The sequence below is a fragment of the Mytilus californianus genome, unplaced genomic scaffold (genome assembly GCF_021869535.1).
Source record: "Mytilus californianus isolate M0D057914Y unplaced genomic scaffold, xbMytCali1.0.p SCAF_2, whole genome shotgun sequence".
NCBI classification, from domain to species: Eukaryota; Metazoa; Mollusca; class Bivalvia; order Mytilida; family Mytilidae; genus Mytilus; species Mytilus californianus.
Genome location: NW_026262668.1, coordinates 20,279,933 through 20,306,209, shown reverse-complemented (window position 1 = coordinate 20,306,209; position 26,277 = coordinate 20,279,933). Strand labels below are relative to the sequence as shown.

The 26,277-nt window shown below is 32.6% G+C and overlaps 1 protein-coding gene across 4 annotated transcripts in view; it reads left to right on the top strand.

The window, feature by feature from the left end:
* Positions 1 to 12,214, top strand: part of LOC127729435 (discoidin domain-containing receptor 2-like) — a 150,372-nt gene extending 138,158 nt beyond the window's left edge. For all 4 annotated transcript variants that reach the window (XM_052237265.1, XM_052237263.1, XM_052237262.1 and 1 more), the window contains 10 exons: positions 548 to 689; positions 1,204 to 1,293; positions 2,284 to 2,431; positions 3,179 to 3,706; positions 4,340 to 4,459; positions 5,398 to 5,715; positions 6,468 to 6,814; positions 7,321 to 7,448; positions 7,878 to 8,310; positions 11,764 to 12,214. In XM_052237265.1, the coding sequence (XP_052093225.1) occupies positions 548 to 689; positions 1,204 to 1,293; positions 2,284 to 2,431; positions 3,179 to 3,706; positions 4,340 to 4,459; positions 5,398 to 5,715; positions 6,468 to 6,814; positions 7,321 to 7,448; positions 7,878 to 8,310; positions 11,764 to 12,096 (2,587 nt within the window). In that variant the 3' untranslated portion in view covers positions 12,097 to 12,214. The remainder of the gene's footprint in view (positions 1 to 547; positions 690 to 1,203; positions 1,294 to 2,283; positions 2,432 to 3,178; positions 3,707 to 4,339; positions 4,460 to 5,397; positions 5,716 to 6,467; positions 6,815 to 7,320; positions 7,449 to 7,877; positions 8,311 to 11,763) is intronic.
* Positions 12,215 to 26,277: the final 14,063 nt, after the last annotated feature.

Here is a 26,277-nt window from a genome sequence, read left to right as displayed (position 1 = left end):
CCTAGATTGCTTTGAAGTATATATTTGTTGCCCTTCTCTGTAACTATGTTCCAAATAAGGTTGGAATGTGTCTGCAAGGTCAAGGTCAATACTTTATGTACAAGGGTTGGGGATATAAAATTTGTGAGATTTGTTCACCATGCATCTAGGTTAAATAAGTGTCTGCTGTGATTTGTTCACAGTGCATCTAGGTTAAATAAGTGTGTCTGCTGAGATTTGTTCACAGTGCATCTAGGTTTAATAAGTGTGTCTGCTGAGATTTGTTCACAGTGCATCTAGGTTAAATAAGTGTGTCTGCTGAGATTTCTTTTATACTTTATTCAAATAAATGCACAGTTAAATCATTAGGAAATTAAATCTATGAAATATCCAACTTTAATATAGATGGAAAAAAATTGTGATGTGGAGGTGAAGTCCACTAAAATTGATCATTTTGATGTAGAAAATCTATGAATTTGAGACATTGTATTACTGGTTACCTGAATAATGCATAGTAAGGTAGAGTAGTATTGAGTAACTTTAGAGTAACAGTCTTGTTTATTTACAGAATAAGACAGGAGCTGTATGGAGGAGCCTGGTGTCCTAAACAGATGATCACTAAGGAATCTTATGAGTATTTACAGGTTGATCTTGGCGAGTTAACAGTCATTACAAAGGTCGAAGTTCAAGGACGCTTTGGCAATGGACAGGTATAAAACTTAATAAAGTAAAAGATGAAAATTTTGAGAGTTTATTCCATTCAATATATAACTGTCATGTAATACTTCATTTAGGTTTGTGACAGAAAAAAGGGAAACAAATAAGATAACACTAAATATAAATATTAATCATATAACTAGAAGTTATTAATAAAAAAACAAAACATTTTATTAGCAAACAATGGGAGGTTTATGAGGAAATAGCATGTCAAATTACTCTTTAAGAATTCGATTTTATAAAAGAAGAAAAAAGTTAATAAGAATGATTAAAAGAATTTAAAAAAAGGAATTAAGATGTTTGTAATAATTCAAATTTAAAACGTTACCATGTTGATGTCAAACACTGATATCAATATAAATAAAAGGAAATGTGTTTCATACATCAATAAGACATCAAGCACAAAACCACAAAAAATAAAAAAAAAACATCTTAGGGGTGGGTCATTGCCAAGGTTAAGGTCACAAGTACATTTAACCATGATAGCGAATATTTTTTTTTTTACAGGGTCAGGAATTTACAGAATATTTTTTACTGGAATATCAGCGTGAAGATGATGGTGAATGGGTTAGATTTAAAAACAGGAAAGGGATTGAGGTACAAGTTTATATTGTAAAGTTAATACAAGATTATCTATGGAACTGAGAACAAGAGAGAGTTTCTCTCAGATAGGCCTGAGATGAGATGTTGCCATGAAATTTCCTCGAGCTGAAAGACATTGCTATTTTTCTAGGCAACGTCAATGATGTGTATTGCTATTTTCTAGGCAATGTCAATGACCTTGGCTTATGACCTCATTGAATTCTTACTGCTGGAAAAACCAGTCTCAACTGAAAAGTATGAGATTGAAAATTATCAAACAGAAAGATCAAATTACCATTTCATCAATAAGATAACAATAGACCATTTATTATATAAACAAAAGATGAATGAGAATGTAGTGTTTATCATTGTCATTTTATACATTTGGTACCGAAGAACAAAGCTACACATCAAAAAAGATGTGGGGTATATACTCCACAGAAACAGCAACCCAACAACACAGAAATCAAAAAGACATTAATAGTATGTTTTTTTTTTTAATAAAGACGTCAAGATTTATTATATGAATAAAATGTAATATCTCATTTATTGATTTCATCTTTATCCCATAAAATTGTAAAAAAATACTTTCATGTGTAAATTTGCTTAAATGAAAAAACTAATGAAAAAACTCCAAATCTAATTATGATATATTAAATAATGATTTCTCCTGTTACCAGGGAAATGTTTTGTATTACGTCCTTGACTTGTCATTGCTATTTCATTTAATGAAAAATCTCCATTGTTGTAAGGAGATTAACATCAAAATGGCAGTCCATGACAATGAAATCTCAGTGGTTCTAGAATTTAAATTATTTTGATCACAGTTATTGCATTGTATACATTGATTTTAAATATAGAGGTGAGTTTTCTCAGTTGTGTTCTAGGGGAGGTAACTCCAATTTACCACTCAACAAGTGGTAAAATTCTAACTCACAATCTTTATGCAAATTATTTGTATATTTAAAAGACAATGAAAATAATGATCATCATTTTCTTTTGCAGCATTTTAAAGGAAATACCAACACATATTTAACAGAAATGTGCGAGGTAGATCCTCCCATAGTCTGTAAACGTATTCGGTTTATTCCATTCAGTCAGAAGAGACGGACTGTTTGTATGAGGGTAGAATTGTATGGCTGTAAATGGCTCTGTAAGTTTTACAATATTGTATACAAATTCAAAAGTTATAAATTCTGTGAAGTTATTTGTTTTAGCTAGTGGTTGAATAAATACACCATTTAATTTTAGTATGAGATTAAAATGTTTTTATCTGATTTTAATTTTGTTTATATTCACTTGGACAACTGTCAAAAGCTAGATGTTTCATACAGTTTTAGGACTTCTTTTAAATGACAAAAATACCAAACTCCAAGGAAAATTTTAAAACAGAAAGTCCCTTATAAAATTGTAAAATCAAAAGCTCAAGCATATGAAAAAAGATTGAAAATAACTGTCATATTCCTGACTTGGTACAGGCATTTCCTTATGTGGAAAATGGTGGATGTGGATTACACCTGGTTTTAAAACTTGCTAAACCTCTCACTTGTATGGCAGTCACATATGATTCCATTATATTGACAACAGTGTTTGAGCGAAACTAGCCGACATAATAGGTAAAAATGTCAAAAATTGGAGAAAGCTCTAGTTCAATATCTACATTTTAATTTCATTTTTTCACTTCAGTTCATTACACACGACAAAAGGATATGAAACTCTTTTCTGTCATTTACAAAATGACTAAGTGCTCTAAGCAGTTTTATGGTACAATACAAACACTGAAATACAGAGAAAACACACTATCTCGTATTAAACTGCAAGCATGAAATTTAATGAATGTAAAGAAAGTTAAACATTACTAACGATGATATTCTATAGGATTTTAATATTGCTATTTCAGCTGGTGTAGTTGCATATTCAATGCCACAAGGAGATAGACGTGGTGCTGAAGTGGATCTTTTTGACTTTACATATGATGGTATATTCTATGAGAACCATTTATCGAATGGCATGGGACAGTTAATAGATGGAGAAACAGGGGGAGATAATTTCCGATCAGACAAACACAACTTTGGTATAAAAGGGTATGACTGGGTCGGATGGAAGAATGACTCAATGGTCAGAAATAAACCTGTGGAAATCATCTTCAAATTTGAGCAAGTTCGGAACTTTTCTTTCATGACGATACACACAAACAACCACTTCAGTAAAGATGTGCGAGTGTTTAGCAAAGCTGTGATTTATTTTAGTGTTGGCGGGAAGTTTTACCAGAAAAAACCTCTGATTCATACTGAATACCAGGACAAATGGGTGGAGTATGCCAGAGATGTTAATGTCTCCCTGTCAAATAATATTGGACGTTACGTTAAAGTTTATCTATACTTCGATGATAAGTGGATTATGATCAGCGAAGTTGACTTCAGCTCAAGTAAGTCTAATTAAGCTATGATTAAGGAAAAACAATTATAATATGCTTGAAACAATGTTAATTATATTTAAAAGAGACAAAAGTGTTGAGTTCCATGTTGATTAGAATTCATATTTGTACAGCTATACTCACATTTAATCCCCTTATTTAATACATGTATATTGAGGTGAGCACCATTTTCATGTTCAATAACTTGGTCAACAACTGATATGTTTTTTACATAGTTTGACATAATGAGGTTTGTAACACATTCACTTTTAATCTCTAATTTCAAAATTCCTGTCTGTAACCATTAAAAAAAGTAAACTGTCCATTTATTGCAGTGTTAGACAACATTAATCATGTTGATATTGCCAAATAAGGTGTGTGTAGTTAGGGCTTTCCTTGTCTAACCGTAATTTTGAACTCCAACCCTGATGTTATGAAGTTATGTATAAGATCTTGATCATTGACTTGGCAAAAACAACGTATTTTCTGTATTGTGTCTGAATTAAAAATCCCAGCATATTGACCCTACAGTTATTAGGAAGAAAACCCACTACACAACTTGGCTCTGGCCTCAAATCAGTGTAATGACCTAAAAAGTCACTTTATTTGTGACCATGTGACTACAGTACCTTATCTTTATTACAGAGCCAGCTGATAATTATACTGTAGAAGTGGCGCCACCTACAACCAAAGGGCCCTCAACTCTACCACCTGCGATACCAAAACAAGATTTCTTTGATGTTCCTATAAGTTACGATAAGCCAAGTATGTATAACTATATTTAAAAATTATTATTCAAATTGAAAATCGAGATAAAGCCTGATGAGAATTGAGATTATTTTCTTAAAAGACTTAAAATTCTATATGTTTTCTTTGATTGTATGACAGAACTGGATATCTGCTTAATAGAAGTTGAAGAATGTACAATATGTTTTGGTACATATGTTGTCTTGTCAGTATAAGGGAAACCATATGGATTTTAGATTAAAGGAAAACAAAAGTGCAAGGATTCAAATTTTTATAGCAACCATTGACAAAAACATCTCCTTTAATTTATATTTGAGAACTGAAGCAGTCAATTTTAATTAAAAATATGACAAATACTAGTTTGAATAAATCTAATTCAAATACAGTCTTAACAGAAATATACAAATAACACATGTTCTCAAATTATGATTTACACATGTTCTCAAATTATGAATTACATATGTTCACAATATATAAATTACAAATGTTCACAATATGCAAACAATACACTTTCACAATATAAAAATAACATATATTCACAATTTATAAATAACACTTGTTTTACAAATGTTCACAATATACAAACTAAACACTTTCACAATATAAAAATAAAACATGTTCACAATATACATAAACACATGTATGGTCATAATATACAAATAACACATGTTCACAATATTTACAATACATATGTTCACAAAATACAAATAACACATGTTGGTGTATCATAAAATGATCTCAAGATTGAGCTGATGAGATTTGGGAAAAATCACTTAAGGTTTTGAATTAAGAAATTTCCTATCTATGTGTTAACGTGAAAGCTGAATGGGAATTTTTTATGTTTTTTTTTTTTTTAATTTTGGACAAATTTGCAATAAGGTATGGAAGAAAGGATAGATTGTATCATGAAAATAAACCGAATTGTTGTGTCGTACAGTAGTGATTTTGTTTTTTAGGTCAACCAATGGAGGATATCCCACCATCGAAAGAAGCGGCCCCAGATGATAATATTATTGCTATAATAGTTGGAACCTTAGCAGCACTGATTGCTCTGTTAGTCGCCATAGTTTGTTTTATTTTCTGGCGGCAAAGACGGAGCAAACAGAATAACAATAGGCACAGTCTGAAACCAGCTGTCGATAGAAACATACCGATCAACATGAACGATTTACACGGCACTAGGAATGGGAAGGTTTTAAATGGTAACGTTTATAACAGTGTGGCGACTGACGATGTGGAATGTGATGCACACATTTGTAATGGTGATAAATCATGTAAGTCAAATCTTGTGACATTAGAGGTCACTCAGGCCAATTTTATCTCTAATTTGAGCTAGATCTTACACTTGACCATCAAGTTTTGAATAAATAATTTTTTTTCTGTTCTGCAAAGTTTTTCTTTTTGATGGCAAAGAAAGGTTCAGATTTAAAATATGATCTAACCATTACTTTATGAGCTTAGCAGTTGTTCATCTCTGAAGGTTAGCCAAGCATGAATTAATTTTAAAAACTGAGCTACCAAGAATTGAATGTCACAATTAATGGAATATTATGGTCAAATTTGTATACATTTATAAAATTCAATTAGCATTATTAGAAAAGAGCTTCAGCAGATTTAACTCTTCAATAATAATGAAAAAACACTAACAAGTTTTGTTAAACACTTAAAACTACACAGTGAGCCATCGTTAAAATCTTTTTAAACAAAAACATTTCAATATTTAGAGCTGCAAAAATAAACTATAAGGAAAGTTTGAAAATAAAATGATGTCACATATTTAGCATCCCAATCAACTATGATTTTTAGCTATAAGAATGTGATGTTACAATTTCTGTTAAAATATAATGATTGATTTATTTGATAGAAAAACAACATGTCTGCTGCATAAAATTTACACACAAAAGTTTTAAGTGTCAAGTGCATTCTAAGGATGGACAGATGGAAATTAAAAAAAAAAAAATCGTCTCAGTTATAGTTTCTTTGTTTTAGTATTTCATAATAACAAGTGGATGTTTTTTTATAACAGTTTCAAGAGATTATGCCATTCCTGATGTTACCAAGTCAGCATTGGTGGTGGCACTACCTCCTCAGCCACCACAGCCACCATTGAGAGGAACACCAAACCCAACACAAGGACAACCAATACTGATTAACTCCCTTGACAAACCACCGACTTACGATGCCCTGTATGCTGCCGCTGATGTTATTAATGTTCAAGTACCCAACATTCCCAGCTTGCAAGGTGTCAGTGGTAATAATGTTTATGCTGTTCCTAATGCAGAAATCCTCCTAACATTGGAGCACTCAGTGACTCAGTTTCCTAGAGACAATCTACAGTTTATCGAAGTTTTGGGAGAAGGACAATTCGGAGAGGTAAAGGTTTAATACTAGCAAAATACTTTTCAGAAAATTAAATGTACATCGTGAATTTTTAAATGACACTGGAAACTTGTTAAAAGTGTTTGCTAGCAGACAAAAAAAATACAACGAAGATGAACTTAAAGTAAATCTGTTTTTGATTACTAGAAAGTGTCGTTTCACAAACATAAGTTATACAGACAACATTATTCAGCAGATAACCTTTGAAACATTGCTTTAACTTCATTTAAGATCATTTAGTTATGAATATTCAGTTCAAGACACTACCAGTGGAAAATTTTGTTTTTATTTTCTTTTCTTCATATGACATTTAATGATCCACTGTTGAGTTGTATATCTGATTTGATGACCCATACAGGCCTATAATGTTTATTTTGTTTTTATTCTGTTTTCTTCATATGACATTTAATGATCCACTGTTGTATATCTGATTGGATCACCCCTACAGACCTATAATGTTTATTTTGTTTGTATTTTACTGTTTTATATTCTTTTTTCAGGTACATTTATGTGAGGCTTTAAATGTTAGTGAATTCATTAATGACGACTACTTCATAAACAGAAATAGTAATAGACCTGTTTTAGTGGCTGTGAAAATGTTACGGAGAAATGCAGATGACAGGGCGAGGTAAGTGCTTCATTGATGATACTAGAAGATAGTGTAATGAGAAACAGCTACGAACAAATAACAATAAAAACTATTAAGTATAACGATTAGTGGAGAAATCATCAACAAGACTGCAACCTAACAATACAAGTGTAGCACTAGAAGACATTTAGAGGTCACTATAGCCTACCTTCCTCATAAACAGTTTGAAATAATCAATGACTGTTTGAAATAAACATATTCATATTCTGATAGAAGAATATTTTTGAAATATTGAAAACTTTTTGGTAAAAATATGGAAACAAGTTTTAGGATGAGATAAGCAAGAAATTATAACCACTATTCTAATTGATTTAAAATATAATTTACATAAAAATTACTACTCCACAGTTTTTTATCTAGTTTTACCCAATCAATTGGTAGCTGTATGTAACATTTTTTCCATTTCAGAGCCGATTTTCATAAAGAAATAAAGATAATGTCTCAGCTAAAGGATCCAAATATTGTCCGTGTTCTGGGAGTTTGTACTCGGGAGGAACCGCTTTGTATGATCGTGGAATACATGAAATATGGAGATCTTAATCAGTTCCTTCTGGATCATGTACCCGAAAGTCCTGTTGCCCTGGCAACAAACGCAAAGACATTGAGTTACGGCTGTTTGATATACATGGCGTCACAGATTGCATCTGGAATGAAATATTTAGAATCATTAAATATGGTACATAGAGACTTGGCTACACGTAATTGTTTAGTGGGCACAAACTATACCATAAAAATATCGGATTTTGGAATGAGTAGGAGTCTGTATAGTGCTGATTATTATAGGATAGAAGGACGAGCTGTGTTACCTATTCGATGGATGGCTTGGGAAAGTATACTACTGGTAAGTATTGAACTAGATAAGGCCTAAATAGTCAGCTCTGTAGGTAACCTATTCGATGGATGGCTTGGGAAAGTATACTACTGGTAAGTATTGAACTAGATCAGGCCTAAATAATCAGCTTTGTAGGTTACCTATTCTATGGATGGCCTGGGAAAGTATTCTACTGGTAAGTATTGAACTAGATCAGGCCTAAATAGTCAGCTCTGTAGGTTACCTATTCGATGGATGGCCTGGGAAAGTATTGTACTGGTAAGTATTGAACTAGATCAGGCCTAAATAGTCAGCTCTGTAGGTTACCTATTCGATGGATGGCCTGGGAAAGTATTGTACTGGTAAGTATTGAACTAGATCAGGCCTAAATAGCCAGCTCTGTAGTTGCATTCATTTCATAATTTGAATTGTCTATGAGAATGTTTCAAAATTTAGCTAAAAACATTTTTGTCACACTCATTATTACAATCAACTCTTTCTGTATGGGCATTGTTCTTTGTAATAACAATTATATAATTGCTTGCTAATTTTCAAGTCCTCTAAAAGTCAAATCTGATCTTGAAATATTACAAAAGTAACAAGTTTATTAAACTGATAAATTTTACAATATTAATTTACTTTACATATATTCTTTGATATTAACATTGTAATCATTAAAAACATTCTTTGATATTTACATTGTAATAATAAAACTTCTTGATATTAACATTGTAATAATTTAAAAACTTCCTTTATATTAACATTATGATAATTTTAAAACTTCTTTGATATTAACATTATGATAATTAAACTTCCTTCTTTATTTTGTCATTACACATTTTTTGTTATGTTGGATATATTAATTTTGCTGAGAGAAAACAGCATAATTATACTGATTTATAATGATTATACACTTGATTAAAAAAGAAAATGTAAATTATAACAATCAGAGTTATCTCTCTTCATTCATGAACTGGACTGTGTTTAAGGTTCCACTAAAGTCAAAATATAGGACACTTCATAAACATCTAAACTTTGTCTGTATTTTTCAACCTATAATGAGTAAAGTCCTAAACTATGAGAACATATGTTCATTTAAACATACTTAACATATACACACTGTGTATATTGTAAATAAACTTGAAATTGTTATGTTGTGGCCAAACCGGTTCTTGGGGTGAACACTAAAATTTCAAAAACATCTGGAGGCCTGTGAGACGACTTAATTTGTTTAAAATTGGTATAGACGAATACTGTTTTATCTAATGCAGGGCAAGCTGATGTTGATTTTTGTCGAGCCTGCGACTTTTGTCGCAGAAAGCTCGACATAGGGATAGTGATCCGGCGGCGGCGGCGGCGGCGTTAGCTAACTTCTTAAAAGCTTTATATTTTAGAAGGTGGAAGGTCTGGATGCTTCATACTTTGTATATGGATGCCTCATGTTACGAAGTTTCTGTCAGTCACATGTCCAATGTCCTTGACCTCATTTTCATGGTTCAGTGACTACTTGAAAAAAAAGTTAAGATTTTTTGTAATGTTAGATTCTCTCTTATTATAAGTAATAGGATAACTATATTTGGTATGTGCGTACCTTGCAAGGTCCTCATGCCCGTCAGACAGTTTTCACTTGACCTCGACCTCATTTCATGGATCAGTGAACAAGGTTAAGTTTTGGTGGTCAAGTCCATATCTCAGATACTATAAGCAATAGGTCTAGTATATTCGGTGTATGGAAGGACTGTAAGGTGTACATGTCCAACTGGCAGGTGTCATCTGACCTTGACCTCATTTTCATGGTTCAGTGGTTATAGTTAAGTTTTTGTGTTTTAGTCTGTTTTTCTTATACTGTATGCCATAGGTCTACTATATTTGGTGTATGGAATGATTGTAAGGTGTACATGTCTAGCGGGCAGGTGTCATCTGACCTTGACCTCATTTTCATGGTTCAGTGGTCAAAGTTAAGTTTTTGAGTTTTGGTCTTTTTTTCTAATACTATATGCAATAGTTCAACTATATTTGGTTTGTGCGTACCTTGCAAGGTCCTCATGCCCGTCACACAGTTTTCACTTGACTTCGACCTCATTTCATGGATCAATGAACAAGGTTAAGTTTTGGTGGTCAAGTCCATATCTCAGATACTATAAGCAATAGGTCTAGTATATTCGGTGTATGGAAGGACTGTAAGGTGTACATGTCCAACTGGCAGGTGTCATCTGACCTTGACCTCATTTTCATGGTTCAGTGGTTATAGTTAAGTTTTTGTGTTTTAGTCTGTTTTTCTTATACTGTATGCCATAGGTCTACTATATTTGGTGTATGGAATGATTGTAAGCTGTACATGTCTAGCGGGCAGGTGTCATCTGACCTTGACCTCATTTTCATGGTTCAGTGGTCAAAGTTAAGTTTTTGAGTTTTGGTCTTTTTTTCTAATACTATATGCAATAGGTCATCTATATTTGGTGTATGGAAATATTTTATGATGTACCTGTCAGTCTTGCAGGTTTTATTTGACCTTGACCTCATTTTCACGGTTCATTGCTCAGTGTTAAGTTTTTGTGTTTTGGTCTGTTTTTCTTATACTATAAGCAATAGGTCAACTATATTTGTTGTATGGAAGGATTGCAAGCTGTAGTACATGTCTGCCTGGCATTGTTCATCTGACCTTGACCTCATTTTCTTGGTTCATTGGTCAATGTTTAGTTTTCTTGGTTAAGTCTGTATCTTAGAAACTATAAACAATAGGTCAACTATATTTAGTGTATTGAATGATTGTAAGGTGTACATGTATTTCTTGTTTGGTTTATATGACCTTGACCTCATTTTCTTGGATCATGTTAAGTGTATGTGATAGTTGTAGTAAAGCTTTATATTTAGGACTATCAACATAATATCGATGATTAGTAAAGAAGGCGAGACATTTCAGCGTGTGCACTCTTGTTCAGAAAATGTATTGATTTTCGAGTTTCAGTTAATTTCATGTATCTAGGTGAACAAATATCGAACATGTAACAGTATTTGTCCATACCAATTTTAAGCAAATTAAGTCGTCTCACAGGCCTTCAGATTTTTTTGAAAATTTAGTGTTCACCCCAAGAACCGGTTTGGCCACAGCATAACAATTTCAAGTTTATTTACAATTTACACAGTGTGTATATGTTAAGTAGTGGAACCTTATAATATGTTGACTTGTATGTATGTTCTGCTGAAATGTATCTAATTAACATAATCAGAGAGAGCAGGGTGAGAAAGGTTGGTATGAAAGTGTGAATAATGGTGTCAAATTTTATAATGCCCACAAGGGACCTGCGATAAGGAAAATAAAGAATTTGAATTTGAATTTATAATAATATATTTTCAAGGATAATACAAAGTAGAGGATTACTTATCTATCCTTTACAAATTTTATGAGATTATATTTGAATATCAATGTCTCTTACAATTTATTTTTCATTGAATTATACTTAACTTGTGAATATTTTTCAGGGAAAATTTACAACCAAGAGTGACGTTTGGTCCTTTGCAGTCACTCTATGGGAAGTTCTGACTTTTGCCAAGGATCAGCCATATGACGCTCTTACAGATGAAATGGTGATCGAAAATGCTGGGCATTACTATAGAAATGATAAACAAGAGGTCTACCTGCCTCATCCACCAAATTGTCCCAAAGAAATCTATGACTTAATGTGCGAATGTTGGAACCGTAGCGAAAGTGCTCGACCGACATTTAGAGAAATTCATATGTTTCTTCAGCGCAAAAACATGGGTTATAATCCTAAAGACGAGAAAATGAATCAGTTAAAAGTTCCAATATGTTGACTAAGAGAACCGAGTTATATTCGGAAACATTTAAATACTAGTCAACAAGTAGTTAAATTAAACATGCTGTGATTTCCCGTAAGACTTCTTGTGAGAAGACATTTAGCCAATATGGCTACCATAATTGACTGCCAGGCTAGCTTTAATCATAGTTATACAGTGCTAGTGAGATCTTGTGAAGACATTGATTTCATTGCTTAGCACAGCTTCTAGTTGTAGAAGTATTCCTGAAAAATCCATATTGTATCTGTGATGATGAAGCAAGTGGTGCTCCATCCAAATAGGAGAAAAGTATAGCAGTAATGTAGTTGAAGTGCAACAAAATATGTTCAGATGGTGGTGTCCCATCCTTTTAGGAGAAGATAAACACAAGGAGAGCTTGTGCTACCCAGCATGTAGAAATAAATTACAAAATGTATGAGGTTGTATAAAATTATTAGAAAATTGTAAGACAATATGATGTTTTTTATGAGAACAGTATTTTCTTGAATTCTTTGTTGTGGACATGTATACACAGCAGAAAAGTGATAGATCATTCTCAGTTGTTGAAAAACATGTGGAGGGATAATGTTGTATGGAAAAGTATTTTCTGAAATTGTTGAATTAAGATGTAGTTCATTCTCAGTGTAAAAATGCTCTTTAAATGAAAATACCTTGTTGATAATTAAAAGCACTATTTTTGCTTTTTTTTTTGGTAATTTTTTTACATGTTTTGGTTAATTTATGTTAAAAAGTTCAAACCTTTTGAGGAAGCTTTCTCCTCATAATTTCATGTACAAATTGATTTAAATTTCATCATTTATAAAATAGCTCTGCTAAAATCCTGCCGAAAAAAATATGCATTACTTCATATCCCTGTCATTTTGCAAGAATATAATATTGCCAACCATGTTGATCATGAAATATTTTGTGGAGAAAATTTGATTAAAAACTGATAAGGCTGATATAAGATAAAAAATATTGGCAAAGATATTTTATGATTCACAATTAACATGATTAATGAATGGTTTGAAATGACAGTTTGTTTTAACCAAGGCAACGAAATTATTTGTATTTCCAAGTCAATGTACCTCATTTTTTGTATGATTTATAAGTAATCAATTAGTAGCAATCATGATTAGTATATTTCAATCATTAGTTACTGTTATTAAATCCATATTTATTGTAAAAAGACATTAACTAATAGCTTTAATTTTGTCATTTCTCATTTCATGCTTTCTTCTAAGAACTTTGTTCAATAAAGAGCAGTGCCATATTTATATAGTATTTTTGCAACTGATTTGCTTTTAATTAAAAAAAGATAGCACTATTTTTATTTTGACAGATAATGTAATTGCAATACTGACCGGTGCTAGCACATTAATGCTGGCTGTTCTCATCAAAATCATTAGCATGGGAGAGCTTTCTTCCTTTATATCAGAAATTTCCCATTCTTCAGATATAGTCAGAGTTATCTCCCATTGATTGTGTATATGTTGTTGTAATTAAAGATGTATTTATTATTGTTAAATTGATTGTGCAATAGAGATTCATTCACTTTTACTAGTGATAGTTGTTTACATTTTCTAATTACTTTTTAATTAGTTAATTGGTACCATGATATGAAGGTACAAAAAAAAATTGGCTTTTCAAAACATTTGAAATTTTTCTACATAAAAGAATGTTTATTTAATTGATCGCAATTGTGTATTGAAGCAAATTTAAGAGTACAGGAAAATAAAATTACCCATGGCTGTCAAAATTCACAAATCACACTTATTGGAAAAAATATACATGCTTGAAGAAATGAAATATTTTTTTAGGGAGGATATTTCCAATCTATTATTTGAAAGAAATATTTAACATGTTGTTAGGTAGAGAAAACTGTTTAATAAATAAAGGTCTTAATGAAGTAGATCTATAATAACAAGCAAAATAGTTGTTTAGTGGAATTCATGGTAACATATTGAGAAAGAGAGTTGCTTATCTTAGGGATATCCATGGTAACATATTGAGAAAGAGAGTTGCTTATCTTAGCGGTATCCATGGTAATATTTTAAGCAAGAGATTTGCTTAACTATGAAAATTAAATCAGGAGAGATCACTCAGTCATAAGTAGGTTGTGAAACAAAATCTTCAGATTCATTTGTGTCCAAGCAAAACACATTTATTTATTTAATTATGGATAAAAACAATGAGGGAGAAACAAATTTTCACCATATTACTTTTGTTGATTTTTTTTTCTGATTTTTTTCTGTGCATGTAAATGCTACCAGGGGCAAACCTAGTGTCAATATTTAACAATCTCCTTGGTTTTAAGGTTGAACTTAGTAATTTTTCAACCTATATTTTTTTTATGTCTAATGATTCGGTATTCAACTCAGTTGAACAAATTCTATAAAAGTGTATTTCATAGAATCAATTAATAGATAAACAAAATATACTAAGAATGCCTTTCTTACCCTTTCTGAATTCTAATAACCATTAACTAAAGACAATGGTGTACAATCTTCTGGAACAAACTTTTATTATAGTGTTAAACACCTGGTCTTGACCCTTTTGGGTTCATGTGATTCCCTCATTTTTTATACGACCGCAAAAAAATTTTGTGGTCGTATATTGGTATGACGTTGGCGTCGTCGTCGTCGTCGTCCGAATACATATTGGTTTTCGCACTCTAACTTTAGTTTAAGTGAATGGATCTTTTTGAAATTTGACCATAAGGTTAAATACCACAAAAGGAAGGTTGGGATTGATTTTGGGGGTTATGGTACCAACAGTTAAGGAATTAGGGGCCAAAAAGGGGCCAAAAATGAGCATTTTCTAGTTTCCAGACAATAACTGTGGAACGGTGTATGGATCTCTCTGAAATTATACTACAAGTTTCCATACCACAAAGGGATGGTTAGGATTTGCTTTGGGGGGTTATGGCTCAAACCGTTTAGGAATTAGGGGCAAAAAAGGGGGAAAAACAAGGTTGTCCTGGTTAATGGACAAATACTTTAGTACAAAACATAATTTAAAGCAGTGTAAGGGAGATAAATCAAATACATCATTGAAATTATCTCCCTTACACTGCTTTTAAATTATGTATAAAGTAATGGTTAATAAACAATAAAGATAATCTAAAACAGTGTAAGGGAGGTAATCCAAATACAACGTTTTGGTTACTTCCCTTACACTGCTTTTAAATTATGTTTAAAGAAATGCATATTTATAAAGGAAGACCAGTAAAAATATCTGCAAATGTTTTCATCTTTTTTTTTTACAAAAAAATCCATATGAAAGATTTGACACTATATTTTTATTAATTCTATTATAAAATAGATTAAGTTAGCACTATGGTAAATTTAAATGGGTAATTATGGTTGCCAACTCCATTGGAAATTTGAATTGAGATTATGACCATATCTTGAGGGAAAGAATTTTTTTTGGGGAAAAAGGGGGGGGGGGGGGGAATAAAAAGAAATTGTGGGGGGCCAATTTTTTCTCATTTCAGATTTCAGAAATTAAAAAGAATTATTCTTCAAATATTATTTTTTTTTCAAATTTCAAATATTGAAAAATTTCAAGAAGTAATCTTTAATTGCACAGTATGGCACATTAGATTTGTAAAATCTTTGATCACATTTATTTATTTGTTATGCCGAATCTAACAGTGTATTTAGATTTTTAATTTTGCGTCCAGTTTTCAAATTGGTCTACATTAATGTCCAAAGGGTCCAAAATTAAACTTTGTTTGATTTTAGCAAAAATTGAATATATGAGGTTCTTTGATATGCTGAATCTAAACATGTATTTAGATTTTTGATTTTTGGCCCAGTTTTCAAGTTGGTCCAAATTGGGGTCCAAAATTAAACTTGGTTTGATTTCAACAAAAATTGAATATATGGGTTTCTTTGATATGCTGAATCTAACCATGCATTTAGAATTTTTATTTGTGGGCCCCCCTATCAAATTTGTTCATATTGAGGTCAAAAGGGTCCAAAATTAAACTTTGTTTGATTTCATCAAAAATTGAATTATTGGGGTTCTTTGATATTCCAAATCTAACCGTGTATTTAGATTTTTAATTTTAAGTCCTGTTTTTTAAATTGGTCTACATTAAGGTCCAAAGGGTCCAAAATTAAACTTAGTTTGATTTTAGCAAAAATTGAATTCTTGGGGTTCTTTGATATGCTGAATCTAAACATGTGTTTAGATTTTTGATTATGGGCCCAGTTTTCAAGTTTGTCCAAGTTGGGGTCCAAAATTAAACTTTTGTTTGATTTTAACAAAAATTGAATATATGGGGTTCTTTGATATGCTGAATCTAACCATGTATTTTGATTTTGGACATTGGACCATAATAGGTAAATTAAAAAAATTCAAGTTCTTAGACCACATTCTTTCTGTGTCAGAAACCTATGCTGTGTCAAATATTTAATAACAATCCAAATTCAGAGCTGTATCAAGCTTGAATGTTGTGTCCATACTTGCCCCAACTGTTCAGGGTTCGACCTCTGCGGTCGTATCAAGCTGCGCCCCAGCGAAGCATTTTATTGTTTCTTACTTTTATTTTTCTCTTCATAATAGATTGAGGAGATTTGACCATTGGTAAACTAATGTCTCCTTAATTAACTAATAGTTTATAATTCTGCACACATATTTCTACATGTGATATTTCCAATAAAAGTTTTGCTTGGACAAAAATGTAGTTTTGTTATAGTAGTTGAGAATAATCTATATTTTTATATAAAGTTCCATTGCCACCATATTATTTTGACATTTTTTAAATAGCTTATATTATAGAATTTTGGTGCTGTTATGTAATCACAGTTTTGTAAATACATTTTATATTTGTGCTAGTTTTTATCTCAAAATACACTTAAATTACATAACATTCATGTGTCTAAATCACTTTGGTACACAAAAATTACATCCCATTCTTGTGTTTAAATCACTTTGGTACACAATTCATGTGTGTAAATCACTTTGGTACACAATTCTTGTGTCTAAATCACTTTGGTACACAAAAATTACATACCATTCATGTGTCTAAATCACTATGGTTATTCAAGTACTACATTGTATTTTTAACCAGTGTGTAAGTTAATGCTAAACCAGTAGACATTTTTACACACACACAAAAATCATTTTAAGTCATAACATTATACCATCAATTTTAATCATAAGAATTTTTTGGTGAAAATAATTTCTGAGGAAAAAAAATATGTAAATGATTGTTTTACAATACTAGACAGAAAAAAAGACCCAAGGAGTTAACATTGCGTTGGTCCAAGTTGCCAGAATTATAATTAAAAAAAATCTACGTTTTTCAATTATGAATCAATTTGAATATTCAAAAGTCCAAAATTGTTATAATGCATTAAAGCTATAGAATATACTATTAGGTCAATTTTCACATATATTTTCAACTACATCAGTATATATATATATGATTGAACAAACTTTACATTTCACATTATATCATCCTGTAAAACTGTGATCATTAGATCTGTTGTCTACTTAATCAGTGTCACACAGCCCTCCTAGCACCATAAAATGTCTTCCCTCTTTTTTTCATCAGATTTTGTATTTTTATAGTGATTGGCTATTTTTTTTTAATTTTCAATTTTCACAATCTAGGCATTGCAACTTTTACTTGGCAACAGTACACAGTGAGTATTCATCTCGCTATATTTTGTGTTTACCATTTTCTATGTAAATTTAGTACGAAAGCATGGAGCTAGACAACTTGCTGTGAACATACATATACTATTTCTCACGGTTGCCTAGTGATAGATGGAATGCCTATAAACTCCCACAATTCAAGTCTAGTCCCATCATGTAATGCATAGAGTTATCTGCTCAATTATTGGTCAGACAAGTATCACATGACAAGTTTGATATCATTGTGTCCATGGTAACAACTATTGGTGTTCACAGAATTAGATTAGCATTCAAAGGATTATTGCAAACTGATGAGCAAAAGAGGTTTCAGTGGCTGCCGAATAAAATTATTTTGAATTAAATTAGACAGAAGATATATAGTTGTTTGTCTGTGACGAGCAGAAGGAGTCACATGACGTTTGTCTAAGAAAAATAGCAGGGGTCATGTGATGTTTGTCTGTGACAAGCAGCATTGGTCATGTGATGTTTGTCTGTGACAAGCAGCATTGGTCATGTGATGTTTGTCTATGTAGTATGATTGAGCAACTTTTTCATTTTGTTTTTTAAGTGCTACAAATTCTTCATTGCATAGAATTATGTTAATTGTTTTATTAATGTATATTTTGTTTTGTCTGTATTGTATGTAAATAAAAGATTACAATGTGAAATGGTTTGGCTTTATTTTGTCTTCAAGTGAACATATTATATAATGACAGGGCAAATTATTGACAAGATTTCAGACCTTTGGACTGACTTAAATTTCCAGAGATGGAACACATTAAGTTTAAGATATAAAGTAAAATAACAAAAATACTGAACTCCGAGGAAAATTCAAAAGTGAAAGTCCCTAATCAAATGGCAAAATCAAAAGCTCTAACACATCAAACGAATGGATAACAACTGTCATATTCCTGACTTGGTACAGGCATTTGCTCATGCAGAAATTGGTGGATTAAACCTGGTTTTATAGGTAGCTTAACTTCTCACTTGTATGACAGTAACATAAAATTCCATTATTTTGACAACGATGTGTGAACAAAACAAGCAGACATAATAGGTAAAAATAATGAATAACATTCCCAATTGCAAAACAAATTTCTCTAAGGGGTTCAGGTTTAATATAAAAAGTGAGGAGATTGGATATTATTGTCAATGGCATTATTTATAACAAAACAATAAACAAAGAACAGATATGACAGACAGCAACCAATGATAACCACTGAATTACAGGCTCAAGTTTATTCTAAATTCTAATGTAGTAACAGATTATGAAAGATGAGATGTTTTTTTTGGAGAAGGTTTGTAATAGTTGATGACCACTAATACATTGATATTATATTGTAGTGTAAACACTTTTAAATAAAAAGAGACACATTTGTAAATATATTTAGTGTGTAAACTTCCTGTTTTACATGTCCTTTCTTCCTCCCATCATCATTGACATAGTCCTGCCATTCATAAGTCTTGAAATGGATTTGTTATGCGCCATTTTTGATTGGGTGATCCTGATCATTCCTCTTAAAGACATACTGTTGGTTTCTCCCAAGTTCATACTAGGCATCATTGGCATTGGCGGAGGTGTCCTATCACATGTTCCTTCCTCTTATCTTCTTTTCCTTCCTTTCATCACATATTGCCAATCTAGGCTTCAGGTCAGAACAGTTCCTTGGATAAATGCAGTCCGGAAATGAAACTGTAATTAGCCCTAAAATAAAAGGGTAAAGACTAATAAAAAAAAGTTGTATAACAAACGAAAAAGAACGAAAATAAACACTGGTCTCGCGAATTCCTGGCAAATCGTTACACCGGGTAAGCATTGGGACTCTTAATGTAATGCATGCATCACCCCCATACAAAAAGTGTGGAAAAAGACCAATATAGTGTTCCATCACCCCATAGAAACAGCAAGGAGCGTTTAAAACTTGTGAAGAATCGCCAGTCATACAAACAGCCAGGAGCAATTTAAACCAGTGATGTATCGCCAGTCATACAAAAAAGTCAGGAACATTTAAAACCAGTGGTGCATCACAAGTCATGCAAAAAGTCAGGAACATTTAAACCGGTGATGCATCGCCAGTCCTACAAAGAGCCAGAATTATTTAAAACCAGTGATGTATCGCCAGTCATACAAAAAGTCCGGATCATTTAAAACCAGTGGTGCATCATAAGTCCTTCAAAGAGTCAGAATTATTTAAAACTAGTAAAGCATCACCAGTAATACAAAAGAGCTAGGAACATTTAAAACCAGCGATGCATCGCCAGACATACAAAAAGTCAGGAACATTTAAAACCAGTGATGCATCACCAGTCCTACAAAGAGCCATAAACATTTAAAACCAGTGGTGCATCAGCAGTCATTCAAAAAATCAGGAACATTTTAAACCAGTGATGCATCGCCAGTCATACAAAAAGTCAAGAACATTTAACAGTAGTGATGAATCACCAGTCTTACAAAGAGCTACGAACATTTAAAACCAGTGATACATCGCCAGTCATACAAAACGTCAGGAACATTGAAAAACCAGTGATGAATCGCCAGTCATACAAAAAGTCGGAAACATTCAAAACCAGTGACGAATCAACATGCAGTAATTCAAAAAGTGGGGAACATTTAAAACCAGTGATGCATCGCCAGTCATACAAAACGTCAGGAACATTTAAAACCAGTGATGCATCATCAGTCTTACAAAAAGCCATAAACATTTAAAGCCAGTGGTGCATCAGCAGTCATTCAAAAAATCAGGAACATTTAAAACCAGTGATGCATCGCCAGTAATACAAAAAGTCAGAAACATTTAAAAGTAGTGATGCATCGCTAGTCATACAAAGAGCCAGGAACATTTAAAACCAGTGATGCATCGCCAGCCTTACAAAGAGCCTGGTACATCGACAGTCATACAAAAAGTCAGAAACATTTAAAAAGTAAAATAATAAAAATACCGAACTCCATGGAAAATTCAAAACGGATAGTCCCTTATCAAATGACAATATTAAAAGCTCAAACACATCAAACGAATGGAAAGCAACTGTAATATTCCTGACTTGGTACAGACATTTCCTTATGTAGAAAATGGTAGATTAAACCTGGTTTGATAGCTAAGTAAACCTCTCACTTGTATGACAGGAGCATAAAATTCCATTATATTGACAACAATGCGTGAACAAAACAAACAGAAATAATAGGTAAGAGGAGAAGCCCTTAGTTCGTTCCCATAGGAATGTCGACAATTTGTTGAAAAAGTCTACCTCGAAATTCAACAAATATGTTGTCAATAAGAAACTCCAGCATACTGATATTCACTTGTTCCTCGGTGTAACATGTTTTACCTTTTTGTTCACTATTAACAAAATATGCCGTATGGTATCCCAAAGTAATACATTTATAGCGTATGCTACCATTTTTTATTTTGAAAAGCATTGTGGATTATTTCTTTTAGACGATTTTTCAATTTCACATAGGGAATAGTTGTATACAAGGTTGAAACATCAAAAGTTTTGATAGAACTAATTTAAGATCAAGATCGAGAATTAAAATCATCCAGAAGTTCTTTAGAGTTTTTGTCTCGCCTGCTATGAAAGTCGCAGCATGCGCGACATAGGTATTACTATCCGGCGGCGGCGTAAACTATTTGTTTAAAGCTTTATATTTCAGAAGGTAGAAGACCTGGATGCTTCATATCTTGTATGCAGATACCTTATGTTACGAGTTTTCGTCTGTCATATGTCCAATGTTCTTGACCTCATTTTCATGGTTCAACGACTACTTGAAAAAAAATTGAGTTTTTTGTCATGTGAATCTCTCACTTATTATGAGTAATAGGATAACTGTATTTGGTATATGGGTGCCTTGCAATGTCTACATGTCCGTCATACAGGGTTCATGTTATATTTGGTGTATTGAATGGTTGTAAGGTGTATATGTCTGTCTGGCAGGTATCATCTGACCTTGACCTCATTTTCATGGTTCATTGGTCAATGTTAAGTTTTGTGTTTTGGTCTGTTTTTCAAGTACTTTAAGCAATAGATCAACTATATTTGGTGTATGGAATGGTCTGTCTGGCAGGTATCATCTGACCTTGACCTCATTTTCATGGTTCATTGGTTTATTAACATAAAATCAATTGTCAGTAAAGCAGACGAGACATTTCAGCACGTGCACTCTTGTTTCGAATCTACATAGTGTTAATGCCACTACGCGAGTAAACAGTTGCCAGAAAAGTTTAAAACCAGCGATGCATCGCCAGTCATACAAAGAGCTAGGAACGTTGAAAACCAGTGATTCATCACCAGTCCTACAAAAAGCCAGGAAAATTTAAAACCAATGATGCATCATCAGTCATACAAAGAGCCAGGAGCATTTAAAACCAGATGTGCATCACCCACGATACAGAAAATCAGGAACCTTAAAAAATTGCGATGCATCACCAGCCATACAATAATTTTGAGGTTGGACAGAATTCGGAATTTAAGATCAAACAAAGGAGATGTATAAATGACTATGTAGTGTACACAACCATTTTAAACATCTGGTACATTGTTATAATAATTATTACATTTCAAAACATAATGTTTAAATAGTTTTTAAGTATTATTTGTTTTTGTGTTCTTCAAAATAATTCTATAGGTCACTGTTTTTGATATCCTGTGATGTTTTTCGTCGATGAAATATGTTCGTTGTTGTTTGCATGTTGTGTCGACTATTATATTATTTGTTTGTGCGTTTCTCTGTTATGAATGTTCTTGCGTGTGTTTTTGCTGTATTTCTGTCACGTAGTGTTTTAGCGATATTTTTTTTTTTGACATTGTCATAAAGCGGGAGGTTTGGCATGCCATGAAACCAGGTTCAACCTACCATTTTTTCTTAAAATGTCCTGTACCAAGTCAGGAATATGGCAGTTGTTATCAAATAGTTCGTTTATATGTGTGTTGGCGTTTGTTTTTGTTGCACTTCGGTGTTTTCCTCTTATAGTTGATGTGTTTCCCTCGGTTTTGGTTTGTAACCCGGATGTGTTTTCTCTCAATCGATTTATGACTTTTGAACACCGGTATACTACTGTTGCTTTTAGTTAGTTTTGGAGTTCATGCGATTCCTTTAGTTTTGAATTATTGCCTTGATTAGTCTATTATTAACCGATTTGAGATTGAACATCGGTTAACTACTGTCGTCTTATTTTAGCACCCAATATTATCTATCCCTTTTTTTGGGCAGATTTGCAAACCCTATTGGCCCTCTTCGTGTTGGAATACCTCAAAGTAGAGACTGTATTCAAAACAATCTAGCATATTTTAGACGTACTGTTCATTGAAGACTGAAAATGAGTGACTGAAATTAAAATGCATTAGCGAAATGTATTTTTAAATAAAGGAAATGAGCAACAAAACCATGCTCTTTCAACCCGTTATCTCGTGTATACACGTATCTGTTTTTATTTATTGTTTTGCTAATTCTGCATTTGGAGTTCTTTTTTTTGTCCATATGTTTGTATGGAACAATACACAACAGTCATGCAAGGAGAGGTTTAGCTAGTTAGGTTTAATCCACAAATTTTCTCTCTAGGAAAATGACTGTACCGAGTCAGTATTTTGAGAATTGTTTTCCTGTCGTTATGTTGGTTGATATAGTCAAGCGTTTGGTTTTGTCAGTTTTTATAAACTTTCCATTTTTGAATTTACCTTGGATTTTGGTATAATTGTTATTCAATTTGTTTTCTAGCATTCATAAGGTTTTTCGGTAACAAAATGATTTTATGATAAATGAGTTGTAATTATGATAACTCACCGTCCACTTTACTGTCAACTGCAATAAATTATTCAAATAATTGAAACCTAACAATACATGTACATACATAGAAATGACACAGCAACAAGAATGTGGAAATTGTGCTAAGCATACCGTGGTACCTCTCGTATTTCAAAATATCAGAAGTAGATGCATGTCTTACGTACCCGAAAATCGCACACACGTTACAACTCATCACTATTGAGCTACTTACCAAATATTAAATCGTTCTGATAGTGTGAGAAATGTGTGAATATTTATTGTTTGGTCCTCGTTGGCCGAGTGATATAACATTAAGTGGTCAGAAGAGAAAAAAGTAGTCGAACAACTGAATCACTAGCTAGTCAAAACTTAGTTGTTAGTTCGAATCCAGCACGGGACAGATGCGCTCGACTCTAATTATCTTAATTGACTGGGATTGTCAGTTTTCCTACAGAAGGTGGCTGGTTCTCTCCGGTTTCCTCTACCAATAAAAAAATGATGGTTTTAAACCCCTACCCCCATTTGGTATTTCTCGCCTTCTATGAGCAATATAAAGTGAAAGACAAGATTGGTGATTACATATTTTATGATTAACTGTCGTATTATTTTTGGAGTTAAATGTTCTTTTATCGACGAGAAGATAAATGATATATGTAATAACTTGTTACCTCTAGCTATGAATGGCTTAAAGTCATGACACACGTCACAAACACCCTTTGGATTGTCCACCGTAAAAGAAGTAGAGAGGGTGGTATACTTAGCACATGAAAGAATATGCATTTAGCTTTCAAGCTTGTACCGAAAGGCTTCCTTGATACACTGACGTGGTGTGTGTGTGTGTATATGTGTGTGTGCACAACAAAGTTTCGTTATGAACCAGCCTAACTGTCTAATTGGTAATCATTAAACACATCCTTATTGTCATAATAATAGTGGTCTGAGAAGTTTCTCAACAAATTTCTTGTAAAGCATAGAGATGTTTTTATTTAATGTCCATCCCTTAACTTCACGGATCACATTGCCTATTATTCTAGATTATATTGCATCCCTAATCTAACTTCAGGATCTCGTTGTCAGACAACAAAATGAGAAGGAAAAGTTAAAACCAGCAAATGAAGTGCTTTCCATCGAACTAGATGATTTTTACCTTCTATGTGATATTCCAAAAATCTTTGGATATAAACATGAAATTGATATATTGCTAAATATCATGAACGCTATACATAATTGTCATGTTATCAAGAGAATGTATTCCAAATCTAGACACTTTTAGTTTGGTTTTAGTTTATCATTTGTTGGTATTTTTATAAACACATCGTTCAACCGACAAACTTCAACCCGACGGATACGATCGTGCATCTCTGTATACTTGAAGTCCGCATTATCAGAGACATATAATACACGTATTTTATGTCTCTGGTATCATAAAGTCAATATATTATATAATATTATATTTCATTTTAATTTCTCCTAACAATTAAATTACCGAATTGAGTTCTGCATGTTTTACAGTTCGTTTAAAATTAGAATAAATGTACAGATTTAGCGACTTAATCATATTTTCCTGATCATAACGTGATCTTTTGTTAATAGCGATTTCAAAGATATGTTTTTCAATCGTTATGATATGCAACAACAAGTTAAGACGAAGCCGGGCTAATATCGTGTTTTGACCTGCATCGCTGCATGCAACTGATTGAAGCATAACTTATTATTCTCTAAAATCATGGAAGCCAAGAAATTTTGATGAACATTTTTCTAACTTACATCGAGTGTTGTAAAATTTCAATTCAAACTATTTGTAAACAGGTAGTGGCTGCACGGCATATGTCGAAATTGCCAACACATCATCAAGCTACAGGCCAAATTTAAAATCGCCCCTTCAATAGAAGCCAATAAAAGTATGACGAACATTTTCTTTTGTCATTGAGTAAAATTTCAAACTACCATCAAACAGGAAGTGGCTACACGACAGATGTAAAAATTCCATAAACGCTGTAGCTCAATTTTATCAAGCTGCAGACTAAATTTGAACATTAAATTATTCCCTTCCGTAGAAAAGTTTAAAGAAAGTTTCCTTGTTCAATGCATGCTTGTAAAATATTAAACTATCGGCAAACAGAAAGGGACTGCACTGCGGATGTAAACATTTCTTACACGCTACCACTCAATATTATCAATATTATATCGTTCCCTTTCATAGAAAACCAGAAATTTTTTTCAATATAATGGAATTTTATGCCACTGTCATACAAGTGAGAGATTTAGCTAGCTATAAAACCAAGTTTAATCCACTATTTTCTACATAAGAAAATACCTGTACCAAGTCAGGAACATGACAGTTGTTATCCATTCGTTTGATGTGATTGAGCTTTTGATTTTGCCATTTGCTTATGGACTTTCCGTTTAGATTTTCCTCGAAATTCGGTATTTTTGTTATTTTACTCTTTAACGAAAGTTTTCTTCCCAATGTCTTTCGGATTGACAGACAGACGAACGGACAGATGGACGATTTCGAGAGGTTACTAGGCCTGCTTTTGCTGTTTGCGACGCACGTAATAAGCAAAATAAGGATATGTGGTAAGATCGTCAACGAAACGACTATACATCCACCAGATACCAAAGGACGAGGTCGAGGATGGAAACAACTATATAGGTCAGTGAACGACCTTCAACAATTAATTAACATATACCGTATATAAAGCCGTAAAGGCCCCGGCATAACAAATGTGAATCTATCCAACAGTGAAAATCAACGGTCTGATTCAGGCCAAATAAATAAACAGAAA